Source organism: Phasianus colchicus, chromosome 1, assembly GCF_987193195.1.
Source record: "Phasianus colchicus chromosome 1, bPhaCol1.hap1.1, whole genome shotgun sequence".
Taxonomy (NCBI): Eukaryota; Metazoa; Chordata; class Aves; order Galliformes; family Phasianidae; genus Phasianus; species Phasianus colchicus.
This window is the reverse complement of record NC_143436.1, coordinates 62821167-62840567: the sequence shown is the minus strand read 5'-3', so window position 1 is coordinate 62840567 and position 19401 is coordinate 62821167. Positions and strand designations below refer to the sequence as shown.

The window sequence follows — 19401 nt, the reverse complement described above, 5'->3', positions numbered from 1 at the left end:
TTTCTTTCTTACTTTCATGTTTAATTTTTAGATTGACAATATATTGAACTTTTAGAGAATACATATGTGACTGTATACGTTACATAAAAATATACATGTTTATTTTAAAAGGTTCTGGTTTTGAAACTGGAGATATTGAAACTGGGGAATGTCTGAATCCAAGGATATGTCTGCCAGATATGAAACAGAGAATCTGTGCATTTTGCCATGGCTCTATTCCTATCTTACACACCCTTCCCCTTAAGACTTGGTAATCCCCAGACAAACCCATAAAAAGGAAATGAAGGTTTACCAGAACCTACAGTTATCTCTGCAGTCTTCTTTTGGCTTTATCTTACTTCTCAAGGACCTTGCTACCTGTGCTAGGTTTTATTTGCACAGTGGCTGTAGCACAGGGTCAATAATCCCAGCTCCTCTAAAGGGACTCTACGGCTGTGTTGGGAACTCTGGTAGAAAGGCAGGAGGTGCTTTTCCTCACCCTGCCACTGTGTGAGGTTATAACTGCAGGGCATGGAATTTCAGCACATGCTGTTTTGCCTAGCATTTCATCCCATGCTCCAAAAGCCATCCTTGGGCTGTTTATCCATTGCACACATTGACTGCTGTAGGTAGACACAGGGGTGTTCAAGGTGACTTTTTTGCAAAAACAGCTGAGGTCTGACAGTTTTAAAATCTATATGCAATGCAGTCCCACTCCTCCCATGGCCCAATTGGATCTGGAAACAAAATAAACTGACTACAAACCCTGACAATAAACTCACTGTATCTCCAGTGCAAGGGCAAAGTGACCTGGGAAGGTTTAGTCTCATTTTCTTGGTTGTTAGCTCTGTCTTCATTACTTCTGAGGTGCAATTTCTCCAGCATATGAGCTCTGAATAGCCTTGAGCCTCCTGGCATTTCCTGCTATGTTATTCAACAGAGTGAAGGATGAAAAAGGAAGTTTGTATTCTTTATGCAGAGTGACCCTTGATGCTTTATTTCCACACTTTCCAGGCATGGCAGTTTTTCATAGGGCCACAGTGAGTCTTCCCCAGTGTGTATCTCCCAGACAATCTTGTAAGCAGTGACCCTGGATTTGCACAGTGGATTATGTTACTAGTAGTTGTTAATTCACAGAGCGTGCTCAGCCTCTTTGTGGATATAATGCTGTGGACAGCCACCAAATCTGTGCTACTCTAAATTTTGTAAAAGGCAGCAGAAAAGAGGTCAGAAAGGAGCATGCTATTTAGAACTAGAGAAGTTAATCATGTTCGTCCTCAAAAATGCACAGTATCTCCTTCCCTCCATAATCAAGCCCCTGCATACTGTGTGTGCTCCACACCTGTAAGAACTGCATGATGCACTGATGCTTATCCAACCTGTAATTGCCTCACACCAAGCAATAAAGCCTACAGGTCAGGGCCACAGGTGCATTGACAGGCTCTGCAACCTACTTTCCCCTGCCTTGGGGCTGACCGCAGAAGTTGATTCACCCTCTCCTAACCTCACAAGCACAATGTTCAGGACCAGAGTTGATATAGGACAGCTGTAATTTTGGATCTGACACTCAAATTCTGTGAGAGAGCTGTGAAAAGCCTTATTTGAAACCTTCACTGTTTGTTTTGAGGGCTGCCTTTGAACTCAGGCCCCTATGCTAGGTCCTTGCTCAAACTACACCAGCAGGTGCAGAGGAAGGTTAGGGGCCAGGAATCCTCTAACCTCGGAAGGTGCTGATTCGGGACTTCAAATGCATTTATTATGATGATCGAAGCAGTTATACTTCAACTGTGCAGACCTCAGGGACATGCAGTTTTTGGGGACCTGCCATAATAAAGAGAACCAGAACTGGTCTCCGCGTTTCTTAATCCATGTCATGAACTTGGGCAGCCCTGAAGCAAGTAGAGCACTCATTTTACCACTTCTGCTCAGGGACAAGTACCAGAGAGGAGAGTGGAGAGCCCAGGTTGACTGCAGGGTTATAGCAAGATGACAAATCCCTGTTCTTGTCAGCCATGTTCTTGTCTGAAAGCTCAGAAAGCCAGTTGTTGTGGTCAGATCACATAGCACATTCTCTCTTAAATCATCTCTGTTCTCTCTGAGGTGTTCCAGCTTCCAATACAGGAAATTAGGCACCCAAATTGTTAGAATTACCTTATTCTTCATCAGTATTAAACATGCAAGTGTAGCATGCAATTCTGGCAGCACCGCACTGGGGACTTGACAGCTCCTGATTTCTAGCACCTTAGGGAACACCATGCCCATAGAGATGTTCACCTGTGGGAACTGAGTGGCCCTTACCAGGCAATTTATGTTTTCAGATAAATCTAGACCAAGAACAATTCAGAAATATTACTTGCTAGGGAATTTATCCCAAACTATTTAATTCAACAAACAAAAAAAAAGAGATTTCTTTTTACTGACATACAGACTGAAAAGATTCTTAATGTATATCTCAGCAATTCCCAGATAAAGGATAAAAGCAGATAGGAACCCTCCAACTGTGTAGTCTCACCATGGGAACTTCCAATTACATCTCAATTCTTCAGTGATTCATTTCCTTGAAGTATTTTAAGAGTAAGCATCTCCTCTCTGGAAGCATTCAAAGCCAGGCTGAATGGGGCTTTGAGCAACCTAGTCTAAAGGGAGATGTCCCTGCCTATAGCAGGAGGTTGGAACTAGATGATCTTAAAAGTCCCTTGCAACCCAAACCATTCTATGATTCTGTGATCACTGCTACATGTGTGATAAGGGCTCTGATCCCTGTTAGAGCTGTTTCTCAAGACTTTCAGACCCTTGCCCAGCTTGCCATCATCTAACAAGGCCTGAAAAGCTTTTTGGTCTTACAGCTGCCATGGCTCTCCAGCCATACCATGTGCTCTCTTTGAACACCATACAGGCTTTCAGACCAAAAAGTTCTTCTGTACTGGAATCTAGGCATTTGCATGGTAAGTCAACAGAGAAAAGAAATAACTTTGTTATTTTTTAAGAGAAAATTAATATATACAATCATACAAATTTGAGGGATACAATAAATAAATAATCACATGGCAGGAAAGAAAAGATTTCTAGATGTAATAATTCTAAGGTCCTTTCTCCAGTTGACTTTGTCCTGCACTTCTTTTGTGGGGAGAAAAAAACAATAAAAACTGAATGCAGAGGTTGTTGATGGAGTGCAGTTCTTCACTGAGGAGCATTTGCACACATCCACTCTAGCTTGCAGATGCTGAGCTCCATGGGCAAGGCACAGCTTCTGAAAACATTCTGATACAGCTAGATAAGGCTACTGGCGATGTTTTCTCATGTAAAACAAGAGATATGCTGTTTGTCCCCTGCAGAAAAAAAAAAAAAAAAGAAAAAGAAAAACTAGCATGTTTTAAGATCTCACTGATTTCAGTTGCAAAAAAACTTCCATGTTTGTTCCTGCTCACCTTTTTGAGATTTAGGTCAGCTTAAGTGGCCCTACCCAATGTTCCTATGGCAGCATGCTCACCTCCCTGGCAGCACTATAGCTTATAGGAGGAAGTCTCTCTCTCCGTGCTCATTTTCTTATGATTCATCAACATACAAAGCATCAAGGAATCCTGACTGATGTAGCTAACACTAGTCAGGATCAAGGGTCAGTCACAACAACACCACTCCTACAGCACCATTTGTGACTACTGCAGGCTCCAGGTACAGTCAGTATAGTTGTCTCAAGTAACCAGAACACAAGAATGCTCCCTATATACTCCAACATCCCCAGCTCGTGACAGGCGAGGGGCAATTCCAATCATTTGTTCTCCCTCTCTCTGCTGCATTGTTTTGCAGACCCCAGAGTGGCATTAAGTAAAAACAAAGAGGCATTTCCTTACCAGCTGAGGTCTGAATGCCCATAGGTACTTTTAACATCATCCCACGATACCTGAAGTAAAACACAGAAGGTAAAGGTGACAAAAATTCTTGAGATGGACATACTGTGATACCAGCACAACAGTCCTCATGACAGTGATACATCTGCTACTTTCAGGAGCTACAAATATTTTAATTGAACAGTTAATCACTCATGATTTTTGAGGAAAATCAGTTCCTTTGCCTCTTCTGGAAAAAAAAAAAAAAAAAAGCATTAAACAGATCTAGAGTACATAATGTAGGGTATACAGTCAATGGCTGCTTGTGGAAAATGCAAAGCAGATCCTGAGGTCCTGAGCTAAAGCCATCTTGCCTTCAGCTCTGAGTATGCTGTAGAAGAGGAAAGAGATGCACAAAGCTCTGCAGACTAATTTTTCTCTCCTGGTTCTCTTGAATTAGCAGTCAATCAGACTAAGTGAGATCTAGAGGACTATCTGGAAAGCTACAAAAAAATGTGGATTTGTCTCCTTACCTGTTCAACAAGAGAATCATTGAAGCAGTACCATTTGCATTCTGTGAGACTTCGAATATAGGCACAGTAATGTCCGTAGCTAGTTGATCCTGAATGAGCAACAACAGCAAAGAGCTCATACTGCCAGGCAGCCTGTAAAGAGGAACTTTCAGTAAGGCAATTTTCATTTATCTCTGCTGAAAACAAGCAGCAACCAGGACAGCAAGAATGTGCATTTCATAAGGAAAAGAAGATCAGACTGACCCTGAGCATCCTGCCTTTTATAATATTACCCTCAGAGATTTGCCTGCCAACTGTGGACTAGCAGCCTCCCTGGAGATCACAGGAATATAAAAAAGGCAGTAGGACAGCAAAGAGGCAGTAAAGGGGTGACAAAGGGGCTACATTGCATCCAAGCACTGCACCAGTGAGATTTTGCTGTTGCCACATTTTCCCTTGTTATTCTCAGTAAGGGGAAGAGATCTACAGCGTGGCAGATCACTCAGCTGCTTGGCAAAGCTGTCATCTTCCTGCTAACCTCAAGGTCTGGATTTGGTCAACTAAATTGACAGTGTTTAAATCTTTTCTGTAGTATTTTTAGACATGGAAGAAAGAACTTATGCTCATTGCTCTCAGAAAAAAGAAAAAAAAAACCATAAAGCCTGTTTTTTGGCTTCATGGCAGAAAGCTCCAGTTAGTTATATTACCTTTGGAGACAGGAACTTGAATAATGCCTGAACCAGTCAAAACAATGAGAAGCACAGGTAAAGTCTGAAACATGCATTTCTAAGATTGCTTTGAAATGAAGTCCACACTGTTCTTATCAAATTCAAGCTAAAGGCAGAAGAAAATCTGCCTCTTTTAGGCAGGGCATTAGGATTATCTCACCTTTTCATTGTCATATGCTTGGCACTGCTGTTCTGTCAAGACTGCATTGAAATCAAGGTCTTGTGGGAATGGCAGACAGCTGCTAATTTTATGGATGTAAGCTGATCTTCCAAAGCAGAAGCGCTTTAGGTGTATGGTCAGAGTCTGTGGCAGGTGGACCAGCTTCACACTCTGAAAAGGAATAAAAAATGAAATTTAGAACCAAGGAGCAAACCCAGGAGAGCTGGGGTGGAAAAAGCCATTGCCACAGAATCACAGAATCACAGAATGGCCCAGGTTGGAAGGGACCTCAAGGATCATGAATCTCCAACCCCCCTGCCACATGCAGAGCCACCAACCTGCCATTTAATGCTAGACCAGGCTGCCCAGGGCCCCATCCAACCTGGCCTTGAACACCTCTGGAGACGGGGCATCCACAACCTCTCTGGGCAGCCTGTTCCACCACCTCACCACTCTCTCTGTAAAGAACTTCCCCCTGACATCCAACTCTATCATTGCCAGACAGTGAATGTAGCGTAGCAGCCCATTTACACAGAGATGTGATGATCAGGTTTCTCAACTTCAGCTTGATCAGCACTGAGCCTTGCGTGTCTCATTGGCTGCTTCATTTCTCATCTGCTTTCCTAACCCCAGGTTGGTAACATTCCCATAATTATTCCCTCTGTTTCTGGACTGAAAATTATGGTATCTAGGACGTTTAGGCGACCAAATCAGCCATAGCATAAAATACAGATGGTGTAGCATGCTGCCTAGCTGCCACAACAAAAAAAACAGTCACATTCAGAAGAAATTTCCCTCTTGACAACTTGTCTGTGAAGTTTAATTGGAGTAGTTTTTTCTGTCTGCTGGGTTGGCTGTACTCTTCAGTGGCAAAATAACTGCTGCTTTCATCACCTCTTAAAACCCAAGCACCACAATACCACTGATAAACTGGATGGGGTCTTGGGCAGGTGAGTGGATAGTCAAGCACTGTGCCTGGTGAGGAGAAGCAAGCCAGCTTTCTTGTGTCATAGCCAGCAGAGCTCTGTGGAGGATGCCACGCTGTCAGCTCACTCCACCTAGCGCTGCCTTTGTTGATAGTACTGCTGCTGCCATGACTGCCACCAAGACACGTGTGCACTGTGGCCTAGGAGGGTGGACCAATCCTGAAAAAGTCATGGAAAGTTCCCTCCAAACCTTGGGCTGAGGCACTCTTCCCTTACACACCTCTCTCTTCAATGCACTTGCTTCTGCATGAAACAGCTAATTCATCCGCTGGCAGAGACCAATACTGTAAACATGCAGGGCCAATGGAGAGAAGGAGAGAAAAGAAATCACCCTATGTTCTCCTGCTCTTAAAGGTATGCACAGCACCAGTAACATACTGTTGTCTACCCCTAGCTGACTTATATTAAAAACCATGAAAGCATTCTTTTGTCACTAGAGCTACCCTCACAGCAGGGATCTTGCCGTATGGCTTTTACCTAGCTGGCACTGCTATGCCAGCAGAGCTTTGAGTTGTTGATCTCTTAAACTGGTATGGTTGAGTTCTTTCTCCATTTTTCCCAGTCCTAAAGGGTGTTCTGTATATAAGAGCTGCATGGGGAAATAGTTCTGCTTACCTGCTGAAACGGTGTTTTCTTTCCACAGTGTTCACAGAAACACATGTTGTGACCAGTCAACTCTTCTGGACGGAAAAAGCACTGCAGGCACTCCTCCTAAGAAGACAGAACAGTTTTCTTTCATCTTATTTTACCTTTCTTCAAGCTAGATTTTTATTTCAACTTTGCTTCACAGGCTGCATGTAGATAACAAAGCTACAGAAGGCAATTTTTAATTCAAAGGAAAAAATTAGTTTTCTGTCCTTTACCATGAATGAAAGAGTGAAATCAAGTACTGCTGATCAGTTTGAATTGTTCTGCATTTTTTTAGTGGTTAGAAAGATTTAGTCTGCCTTGCGTTCATCTCTAAGTTAGACTTGCTCCTGAATGATTAAATGCACAAGCAGTTACAAAATGTGATGTGTTCAGCAACCTGTAGACTAAGCACTAAGTGTCACTGTAAAACATGCTTTGCACAGTGACATTAATGCATTTAATTTTTTAGCCAAAGAAAACAGAGGAAGGGTTTGGTCATTTCAGCACATATAGGTACAGTATGGAAAAAAAATTGTTTTCCTTCTTTGTTTACTTGAGCTCTAAAAACACAGTTTGTTTGCCTTCACAGCAGAGTGTCAGAAGCAAAATAACCCTTATTCTTCTACATACAAAGATGGAATTTAGGAAGGAATGCTTCAGTAAGAAGACTCTAGGTAAGAAGACTGGGTAATGCAGAGCTGGGAAATTTGACCAAATACTGAGAGCTGGACTGGTGTTCACTCTGACCTACCTGTATTTAAGTGCCTAGTGACATTAGATGCCTTAATTTCCAAAGACCCTGTTTACAGTGGATTAGAACTGGCAAGTCTTGTTTAGCACTGGACCTTGAAAAACAAAGAGCCTTTAAGCTGGGACACTCAAGACCAAGAGATTCAAAATCACTAGTGACTTCTGAGTGTGATCTTCACTGAGCTGCACTCCCTTCTCTCCCACCATCTGAAGTCAGCGAACATATGACTGTAAAACTCCTTACGCAGTGACTCTCCTATTATAACTGACTATATAGATGTAATTATAGTCAAACTGCTCTGAATGTGCATTCATATGTGTACACATGCACACACATACACTGTGTCAAATCATTTCTATTGCAATGTGATCAGGACAGTTCTAAAATCGTCACTTGTTTTGTTATTTCAGCAGGTGAAAGAGCATCTTCTTTATATTAAGCCACAAAGTATCAACAAAATAACATCAATAGAAACACATTGTTTGAAACCCAATTTTTTTTGAATGAGTGTGAGTAACAAATAACTGTGTCTTTCAAACAGGACACATATGCTATATATCCCTTTTCCTACCACAGCTCTGAGATTCCATCAATTTCTACCCTTGCAGTGGGTGAAAAGTGAGACTGGATTCCAGATTCAGCCCTTACCTATCATGCATTCCAATGCAATATGATACCCCTGGCATGCAGCCTAGTACAGGATCATCCCCATTGTGTTGTTTTTCTTTGATAGTGCAGCGCTATGGCAAATTTTCTACGAAGAGACAATTCCTAATATATCTCCTCTTTCTTAGCTCTGGGTGCAATTATACTAATTGAAAAAGTAGAGTACTGCATGGCAAAAAAAAAAAAAGGTGTTGAAGGTATTTTACACCATCCCAAAGCCTCTGTGATTTTGAAGAATGTTCCTTTATCCAGGAACAGCACAAAGCGATCAGAATAAGGTCCAGTTGTCCACTGACACCTGAAACCTCCACTCTCTATTTGACACAGCACCCATACAGCCACCATCACTTCTTTATCTGGGTATTAAACAGCAGTGCTGTTTTAACAGCAAAAGAGCACTGCACTGGGCAAATGCAATGCACCTGGTGAGGGACTAATACTTACAGAGGGCACTTCACTGTGGTAAGTAAACTCTCACAGGTACACATCACCATACAGTGTAAGTCTTTGAATCCTACAGAGTATTTAGTCTACAGCCTTCTCAGAAAGGAGCTCCAAAGATTTTATTTTCTTTCTCCAAAATTGAACAGACTTTTTTTTTTCTGGAGAAGTTTAAAAGCCCTCAAAGCAAGCAAGAAATGTGAATGAGAAAAGGTCCCAGACAATCTGCAGAGATTCTCTAGAGGAGTACTGGGAGACACCAGTCCTACAGGGAGATGGCTCTGACGCTGAATAGAGAGGAATCTTCTTTCAAAGGTAAGAGCACTATCACTGAACTTACCAGAGTCTTCAGCATGTGAGAGTCAGAATCTAGTAATGAGACTGGAAGGGTTAACATGCTGCTGTTCCTTTTTGTTTCAGAAGAGCACATCTGACAGGTCAGGTGCTCCTGCACACTGATGGTGTACAAATCACTCAGCTTTTCAACCTGGAGGAGGTAAAAATGGTCAAAACAAGGTTTGTGAAGAACACATCTGAGGTATTTCCTTCTGTGGGTGGGAAGGGACATGCCACTTCATGAAGTGTTAGTACTTAAAGACTTGAACCCAGATTTGACCTTGACTTATGTGGACTGGACAATTCCCACCATTTAAAGGAGAATAGCTCCTTCCCCTCACCCCTTAATGGAGGTGAAAGACATCTCCCATAAAAGGACAGCTAAATGTCTGCTTTAAATGCAGTTTTATTGTTCTGCTAGGAATAGTAACAGGAATCTGTCTTGTGTATGAGCAAAATGATGATACTAATTTGAGGAACAGACACTTTTTTTTTTTTTTTTACTTTACACCATTCTCTCTGGAGGAACTGTCATATACATAACATACCAAGAGTTACCAATAATGAAATGCACATGGCTGACTTCAAGGAATGAAGGAACTGTGCAAAGACATGCCAATTAATGCTTACAGAAATTTGGGAAGTAAAGACATGCAAGTTAATTAAATTTGGTGTTGCTAAAAGATCAGTCTTATCGTTTATTAATAGATTCTCCTGTTAGAAAAGAGAACCTGGCATGCTCTAAACAGAGGAACAATAGAAGTGTGATTAAAACCAATGAAGTCTAGAGATCAAGATTGTCCATATTTAAGTATGAGAGGGAATATTTAGATGGAAGATAATTCCAAGAATTTCATTTAGGAAAATTAACAACGAATGGGATTCTTCTTGGAGAAACAGAGGAAGGAACATATGGCAAAGGCCAAGGGGCCTGGTGTTCATTTCAGTGATCATCCTTACCAGCTCTGGGTTTTTCATCTGTTTCTTTAACAGGTTCCAAAGAGTCAAAAAGAGTTGGGCAGCATCATACTGTACAAACACTGGACAAGCAGAAAACACAACCTCAATCAGTATTATCAAGAGTGCCCAGCATGTTTTCCACAGATGGCAAAGGTAGATTTGTTCTTCCCCATTAGAGCGTGTGTTCTGTTCCATTGCCACCTTCCACCAGGGACAGAGCTTAGTCTGGAGGCAAGCTACAGTGTCTTCTCATGACCTGATCAAATAGTGGGAAAAGATGGGAGGGCTTGAGTACCCCACTCAACTACCCACTGCAAGAGGAATGTCTCTGTCAGTAGGACACAGAGCCTAGCATATGCCTATAACCTACCAGATGATAGGCCTGATTGATGCCTCATGGAGTTGGGTATCTCTCTTTAAGTGAAACAGAGAAGGCAGAATGCAAAACCTCAGAGGAAAGAATTATATAAGTACAAATATTAAGGTTAGCTCATGTTCCTCCTTCATATAGGTCTGGGCTGGTTATCAATTTTCCCTTCCAGAATTGCCATATTCTGGCTTTTATATAAAGATCAGAAAATTTGTATGCAAACTACCATCCATATTTGTACACATTATCAGACCCTCCCAATCAACATGGACCAATCCCTTCCCTATTGGTCACTTGTGCAGACAACTATTTCTCTCATTTGTGCCCACATCTAGATGGGAGGGTAAGTCAGTGAGTTCTTCTCTTAGCACTTGTAACAAGGAACAGGAATAGGATCCTTGGGGATTTGGGTGAGCTCAGTACCTTTCTGACACGATCCCTTCTCTCTAATAAGAAATAGCAGCTGTTGCACTGTTATTACAATAGTATAGCAAGACAAATCAAGCCATAAGCCATTCACTCTATGTCTCGCACAGCCTTTTCACTTTATCCAGTATCAACAGCTGAGTCTTCTAGCAGGCTGATCATCTTTACATCCTTTGGACACCAGCAAAGTAAATCAGAAGTAAGACACGGCACCTCACTCACCACAGGAAGGTAGCTATAAAGAGCACTACATCATCATGTACCTACTTCTCACATTGCTGAATCTCTGAATGAGATGCCAAGGTCTGCACTGCTTTCCAGTGCTTGATACCAAACATTCCCAGTCTGCAGGCAGAGGTGGGCATGAGAAAATGGATACTTACTTGTCACTCCGTGTGCTACAAGACAGATAGCAAGCTCTTTGGGAGAAACTGCTTTCTGCTTTCCACACTGCATCTTCTCCAGCAGCAAAAGCATTTGGTATGGGACATTCTTCTTCTTTTGTGTGCCACACACTGGCACTGAGATCCTATAAAGAGAAGTAAAATGAATGGTAACCAAGCAGCACAATGGAGGAATATTAGATATCACACCAAGAAGGAGCAGAGGTGGATGGTATACAGATAGCAACTCAAGAAGAACCACAATGGGCACGTTTTCAGCAAAATAAGGAAAAATGGAAAGAAAACACCTGCACTAGCTCAGCCCACAGTGCAAGCTGACAGCTCTAAAGAAAAGGCTATGATTTTAAGTTGGCCCATATCTGAATAAGGGGTAAACTGAGCAGGACTTGTAGTGGCTTCTGTGCTCTGAAGCAATAGTATCTACAGCTGGTTTCAGAGCTGCTCTCCCTTACACCTCTTCTTTCCTTCATTTTCAGCAGACCCTCAAAATTTAATGGGCAAGTATATCACAATTAATGAATGCTGAATATACAAAAGATGTACAATTTCAACTATATGCCAACTGGGAAGCTCTTTATCCTCTCTAAATTTATTATAGTCAACATGTTTTTCTATGTCTTTCTTTAAATAATAATAGTAACCTTCAGCCTACATTATGTTGCTTTTTTAATGGTATTTATAATCCCTGCACACCTGTAATTTGTCTCCTTCCCACTCTGCACACTGATGAGTGTGTAAGAGATTTGGAGAAAAGACTGAATAGGAATGATCCACTGAGATGCCTAAAGCTACAGTGAACTGAGCAAACTGGACACCGGTTGTAAGGGTGGCAGAGAAGCAGAAGCCCACATTCTGCTCACAAACAAGTAGCAAGTACTATTAAGCAGAACAAAGCAGCAGTGTATTTGCTCTCTGCTACCACAGTTATTCATCTCTATCAAGAGTTAGCCAGGGTAAGGGGGGGGCAGAGGCTATGGGTCACCAGGATGTGTACATTCACATGCTTACAGTTACAAGGTTAATAGTGGATATAATTATACATGGCACATCCTTTAATCATAATGTGTTATGATCATACCTGGGACAAAGTCATATCCTGCTACTGAAAAGAGTAATCATAAGGACTCAGTTCAAGCCTGCAATGCCTCAATGTGCAAACATTATATGGGAAATGACTAACAAGTAAGAAAACTGCAAGTTTTGACTTTGTAAGCCCTACTCTGTAAAATAAGAGGCACTGCAAGGTAGAGATCTTACTGAGTGAGCTGGAAGTACTTAACACCTCTTAATGAATCAGTCCTTCAGATGTATGCTCCATATGAAAAAGGACCAGAGACAATGGGGCAACAACAGAACCATCTCAGGTAGTTCAAGCAGGCAGTACCTTCGAAGTATCTTTGTGAAGTGTATGTTCATGAAGAACACTTGGAGCAGAGAGTTCAGACAGCAGGTTTGTCCGATATTGTACAGCCCAACAGCTCCTGTAGGCACAGGAAAAGAGGAAGTGAGTCCAAAGACAGGTGACAAGAAAAGAAAGTGGAAATGATTTAAAAGATAGAAAACTCATCTTTGTACATACTCAGCCATTCAGTGCACAGCTTCAACATCCTGCTCAGACCTGAGAGAGGGTCCAACCTACTTTCCTCAAGCAGATAACATTTGGTTTTTTTTGACAACTGACAGGAAAAATCCAAGTCAGCCTGGATTATAATACTCAGTATATATACTGAGTATATATACTGACGATAATGTCTCCCAGTTCCTCTACTTTCAGTCTTCTCATAACACACTTAAAATAAATAGATACCAAAGGCTGCCTGTACGAACATTTTTATTCAGCCTTTTAAACAGCCAGGCCTATCAACAAAATAAGGAGCTGCAAGTGAGGACCACATGTTAAGTGTATACTACACAAGCTAACTCACAGCTGTTTATACTGCATAGAGAAAGAAAGCGTATTCTGTGCCCCAAAGCAATACTAGTAAATCATCAGAATGGAAGTTTGTCTTCTGAAGTCAGGAGAAAGGAAATGGAACAGAAACTCAGAACAATTGTGAAACATGTGCAGCCAGTAGTAACAGGAGATCTATGTGATACACAACAGAATGTACACCTGAAATACTGATGGCAGCTTTTGGAGAGCCAATCTACTGACACAGCATAGTAACTAGGACCTACTCTATGGTTTAGCAAATCGATAGGCAAAACTGGCTGTGTTTGGAAAAAGGCTGCTACCTACTTATTCTCAGCTGCAATGGCCAGTACAAGGAATTGGAAGGGGAAAAAGCTCTGAGATCCTCATGTAAGTCCTTAACAAAACCCAAAATGGTTTCTTGACAGTACAAAATGAGAATCATCTGCATATTCCTCATTAAAGGGGTAAAGGAGAAAACAAAGCCCAAGAACAGAGAATGGAACTGGAGACAGAAAATATGCATGCAAAGAATAGACAAAACTTGATTACTGTTTTTTAAGTCTGCAGCACCAAAGACTGATGGTGGCCTCCAGTCTTCACTCTTTGGCTCTTTGTTTTCTTCTTTATAACTTTCTTCTTCTGCCTTCATGGTCTCACTTGGTGATATCTCTAGTTTCTTCTTGCTTTCTTGATGCTCACCTCTTTGGCTCATCGATAGTATTGTACAATCACAGAAGGACTGCAGAAGGACATAGAAAGATCAGAAAGATAGGGAACACCCAGAAACATACAATTTCTATTTCATATTTTCATGATGAAAATGATGGAATGTAAATAAAACCAGTTTGATTACTGCAGTAGTGTTTGGTACATTGAAATTATTGTGGGCATGGTAAATATGCAATATATCAGCAAGGTAAAAGACACGGAGCTTGTTGGCAGCTGCACATCCTGACTTCTCTCTGTGAGTAAATAAATGATCCCTTGGTTCCACAGAAATAGCTCCACCTAACCAAGGGAATTTTAGACACACCTACCTGTTCATGATTCAGTGAATAATATTATTGTTCAAGTATCAGATGTTGAAAAACTCCTCTGGTTAGTAACAGTAATGCCCAAGTATTCAAAGGAGAAAATTTCACCTAATTGAATTTTTTGAGCTCATAAGCATTTATTTTCTGGTTGGGCTGTCTACATTGTTTTTAAGCACACCAACCACAGCTCTATGTGGCACTTCAGCATCCAAATATCATTTTCAGTTCACGCTTCTTCAAGTGATCACAAAGGAACTGTTTAAGCAAGAGAACAATTACAATGCCTTGAGTTTAAATGAACCATTACTCTAACAAACCCTTATGATTCAGCAACTGACACTTCAAGTAAAACTCAAAAGAATCACTAAAGTAAAAAGAAATTAAAATCACACTGTCCCACCCTCAGATCGGACCACATCATCAAATTTGCTGAAGAATTTTATTTGGGGGGAAAAAAAAGAAACTCAGGAATTGAAAGATAGATTCAAGAAGAGTGCATTTTATATGAAAAAGCAATGATATGAATAGCTATTCAGGGAAAGCTAAACTGCATTCAATTTCTTCTTTCGCAAAACAGTCAGAACTCACTCTGCACGTCTCCTGCAAAGTTGCTTACGAGGCATTCAGGATTCTGAAATCCCATCCAGAGAAGGAGTGCATCTTTGAGTGCAACGGAAAATATTGGGTTTATCTGTGATATATCAGCAAGAATGTGAGTAATGCCGTCAGCCAGTGGGGACGTAGGAGGAGACAGAAAGGATGGAAAATTATCAGCAGGGTAGAGGGAGCTGAACAGCAGCTATGCGTGTGCTGCAGATGAGAAGAACTTGCAAGACAAAGCTTTTGGTAGGTTTAAGGGTGGGATGAACAAGCAAGCTTGGAGCTAGGAAACTTTGGATGGCTTGAGAAATAGGTAGAATGACACTAGTGTTGGAAGGTGCAGGGATCTACAGAGATGGAAGGATTTGGGTCTGTAGTTTGATGAAACTCTCCCCCAAGCACCCAGGCCCTGTTAACAGGAACGCTGGCTTGGGAGCAAGGACAAGACCTCAACCATTGCATGGAACTGCCTTGTGTCAGCTATAAAAAATACAGTATTCCTAAGATTTGCACATGATCTTCTTTTTCCTGCATAAATGTGTAAGAAATCTGGTGAGTGGGCAGTGGACTTGAGGAGCAGACTCCCCTCTTAGCCCTGACTTTTCCCCTCTTACTGAAGGGCAGGGTCCTTTCTCTGTTTCCCTGGCAGATGAGGGGGATGACTCAGTACCGCATGTGGCTTAGATGAGCCGAGTGGCCACGCTAACTCCAGGCAGAGAGAAGGCAGCAGCCCCGTCTGCTTCTACCTTTCACCCATCATCTGCAAGCTCTCTTGCCCAACCTCTCAGTCAGCTTAGACTCGACCCTTTCACTCTCAATGCACCACAGCCTATCTGTCTCCTCAGGATACTGACCGTCCACGACAAATCCCCATGGCCCCTTTACACCTCCATACCACAATCCTCTCAGCCCCAGCATCCCTGTGGTCTTGTTGCCCCTTTGCCACCCAAGCCCTCTCTGCCTGAGGATGGCCTCTGTCCCTGGCTGCCATTCACCCTTCCCACCATCATCACCCCTTTATCCTCGTGGGATACGAGCTCCCACGTGGCTCTGAGAGATAATGGCCACCGCAAGGAGTTGTGGCCAGTAACCCTGCCCACAGCAGAAGGCTGGAGCTCGATGATCTCTAAGGTGCCTTCCAACCTAAATCACTCAAGGAATCTACGGCAGTCTCAAAGAGATGATGGTGGCCCTGAGATGCAGCTGCAGGGCTGAGAGGTGGACTTGAGCACTTCTCTTGACACGACTGAAATGAGACCTCCCGCTCCTCTGTTGAACTACGTGTTTGTTCAGCTCCCCCCCCCCCCCCCCCCCTCTTTTTTCCTTTCTTTCCCTTTTTATATATATTTTTGTTCATTAAAGAATATTTCTGCTGCACCAGACAAAAGCAACCATTCCAGCCGCTACAAACGCCAATTATTCGCACCCCTTTGACTTCATGCCCTCTAATTAGCGCAGTAAGAGCTCGCAGCCAAGAAGACCCCGACACACTATGCATGGGATCGCTCTACTGGCGCCCCACGGCTGCGGCTCTCCGTAGCGACAAGCGGTCGAAAAGATTTCCCTACCAGTTCCTGCAGGATCTCGAGGGCTCAGAGCCACGGCCGACCTTCAGCCTTCCCCCGGGGCCGCATACAGCCGTAGCGAGCCAGGAAGGCGCATCAACTCTCACCCGCAGAGCGAATGGCACCTCGGTCCGGCGGGCAGCGCTGCCTGAGAGACAGATTGCCGCGCTCCTCCCGGCTGCGTCAGAGGGCAGCGAGCAGCGCCCGCAACGCAGCGGAGCTTTCATTTCCCGCTTAGCTCTGCCCCCGGACAGAAAGTGAAACTGAGCTCCAGCGCAGACCGGGCGGAGCCGCTGGTTTCTCTTCCTGCTCGCCGCCAGGAGCGGACTGGGCGCAGAAGTAGGCTGTTGTGCGGTACGGCGTCTGTTCCTTTGAGCTACAAAAGCAACAAGAACGCCCACAGCAACCTACCTATTTAAAATAACCCCAAATAAGTTACTTGCTTACAAACTTAATGCATGTTGCAACCTCGAAGTGTAACCAGTTCCGCTTTTAAGTGAGCCATGGTCCCCAGAAGAGTACAGGTGAATGGCAGCGCAATGGTAAACAAAATTACTCAACTGCAGAGTAGCTTCAGCTCCAGCCCATGCTGGATGACGCCTGGCCTCAGCGAGTCCAAATGCATCCAGACCAGCAGGAGTTCGGGCACCCACTCCTCCAGTGCATTTCCAGGCTACGTTCCTCTTCTTCCAGAGCACCAGCAGGAGGAATGGAGCAGTGTGGTGCCCTGCTCGGGTGTTCCGCTTGTTGGGGAGTAGCTACCAGTCCAGCTTTGCACCATAGAAGAGAGAGAAGGAGAGCTGAGATGTGAGTGATGCTGCCCTGCTGGCTGGGGAAATGGTGTGTGAATCACAGAGTCATAGAATTGCTCAGGTTGGAAAAGACCTTAAAGATCACCAAGTCCAACCACAACTTAACCAAAATACCCTAACTCTAACAACCCTCTGCTAAATCATGCCCCCGAGCCATCCAAAAGGTTTTTAAACACATCCAGGGATGGTGACTCAACCACCCTCCTGGGAAGCCTATTCCAGTGCTTCACAACCCTTTCTGTAAAGAAATTTTTCCTGATATCCAGCCTAAGCCTTCCTTGGCGCAACTTGAGGCCATTTCCCCTCTTCCTGCCACCTGTGAAGTAGGTGTTCTGCTATCTGTGTGAAATAGATGGAGCCTCTGGGAGCCCAAGAATGAGACCCTGCTCATACAGCATGGCCCTCGCAGCAAGAGCTCTTCAGCCAAGGTAGCAGTGGCAGTGAAAAGCTTCCTGAGCTATCACAGGGACAGAAAAGGGTATATGTAGAGGCTTGTGGGAAGAAGAGTACAAATGACTCAGGATCTTTCCTGTGGCACTTGTGAATCATTTTGGCAATGACTTAGAGTTAGTGGTTTTCACTTTGTATTACTAGCTTGTGTGGAGTCTGCCTGATAAAAGGGAGAGAAAGAGTAAGAAGAACTGCATATCTGTATGCTGCCTTGAAACAGTTAAACCAGCTAAGCAGAGTGCAAATTGACACCAGAGATTAACTAGGAGCTAGATTTGACAGATCTGTGTAAAGCAGTGAAGGACCATGCAGCTGCCATGGCTTTTGGTAATTACCTCTTTGAGAGTCTGGTTACTAGATTAAAAGGAGCATATGTCTTATTTAATAATATTGTAGAGTTTGCCTGTGGAAGCCAGTTGTGACACTGCAGTTCCAAAATGTATTGGGCAGGTGTCTGAGCCTGGGAAATACACTTAGACGAAGGGATGGATAAAAGTGAGTAGACAAAGTGTTTGGATCCAAATACACTGGCTGTTGAGTGTCATGGGAGTAGTGTCACTTTGACAAAACCTGCTTGCTCCTGGTAACTGCCATAGCACTTCTAAAGTAACCTCCAAATCGTTCTAAAGAGTTCATTGACTACTGAGAGAATTGGGATCCTGATCCCTAAGTGTCCGTGCTAATAAAATAAAATAAACCATAATATTGATAATCAGGATGAGATTTGAAAAGCATTCTGGGAGTTAAGAACTCCACATCCTATGGTTTAGAGTTTGTAAGGTACTCCACTCTGAATTGGTGTCTTCCACTTCTTCACTGCATCATTTTCAGCAGTTTTTCAAGGAAGAAAGCAAGAACTTTGCCTGCCAGTTTTGTCACCATTTCTTTTTTAACAGTGTCCCATGTGTAAATTTTCCTGTTTCTGGTTTTGGTCCCAGTTTAGGAGATAGCAATGAGTCTAAGAGTCTAAATCCCATTGGGTTGAGTAATACTTTTTCATTGTGCTTCAGTTTAAATACATAATCAACTATATCCTGAATGGGGATATTTTCCTAAAGAGAGGCATTTCTGGTATTCTGTAAGTGCATAGTTCAGCATTTTAGTGATCTGGATAATTAAACGCATATCATGCATACTGTAACTGTCAACATAAATAGAAATCTCTATGTGAGGAAGATAACAGAATCACAAAATCACAGGACCATTAAGGTTGGAACAGACCTCTGAAGGTTGACTGGTCCAACCCTCCAGCTCAAACAGCACTACCTAGAGCAGCACAACCCACTGGCATATCTGCCACTCCTTTCACCCTCTAGGCTCAGCCATTCAGCCAGTTTTCAATCCATTTCCGTGGCTACTTACATAGCCTGCACTTTGGCAGCTTCTCTTTAAGAATCTTGAAGATCTGATGAGAGACCATCAAAAGCCTTACCACGACCTAGGTGGACTATATTCACTGCTGTCCCCTGATCTACAAAGACAGTCATTTTGTCATAGAAGTTTATCAGATTATTCAGACATGACTTGACGAATGCATGCTGACTACTAATAAGTTGGCTTTTTTTTCTGTTAATGTCCATTTTATCTCCATCAGTTGAAGCTCATTTAGAGGATAACGAAGCACAGAGCAGAGGAACCGTTTCTCCATTTCCATAGTTTTTTGACATGCCAAGAAGCAAAAGGCAAAGGTATGTCAAATGTAAATTTGAAAACTATAGTGTTTCACTGTAATCCATTTTTAACTTGTATATATTAGATTTTCATGTTTTAACACATATTAGAGTTTCTAAAAGCTTACATTAACAGGAGAGCAAGTCTTTGTACACTGCTGGAAATGGTGGAGCATTAC

At 42.7% G+C, this 19401-nt stretch overlaps 1 protein-coding gene across 2 annotated transcripts; it reads right to left on the bottom strand.

The window, feature by feature from the left end:
• Positions 1-16530, bottom strand: USP18 (ubiquitin specific peptidase 18). 2 transcript variants are annotated; one of them, XM_031589906.2, is made up of 11 exons: positions 16294-16530; positions 13641-13830; positions 12561-12657; positions 11156-11301; positions 9977-10056; positions 9021-9167; positions 6808-6903; positions 5207-5377; positions 4340-4471; positions 3831-3880; positions 1-3308 (listed from the first exon to the last, which is right to left on the bottom strand). In XM_031589906.2, the coding sequence occupies exons 2-11, from the start codon at positions 13801-13803 to the stop codon at positions 3260-3262; spliced, it is 1131 nt and encodes a 376-aa protein (XP_031445766.2). In that variant the 5' UTR covers positions 13804-13830; positions 16294-16530; the 3' UTR covers positions 1-3259. The 2 variants fall into 2 exon arrangements, with proteins under 2 accessions (XP_031445766.2, XP_031445767.2); XM_031589907.2 differs by having other exon boundaries at positions 13662-13830.
• Positions 16531-19401: the final 2871 nt, after the last annotated feature.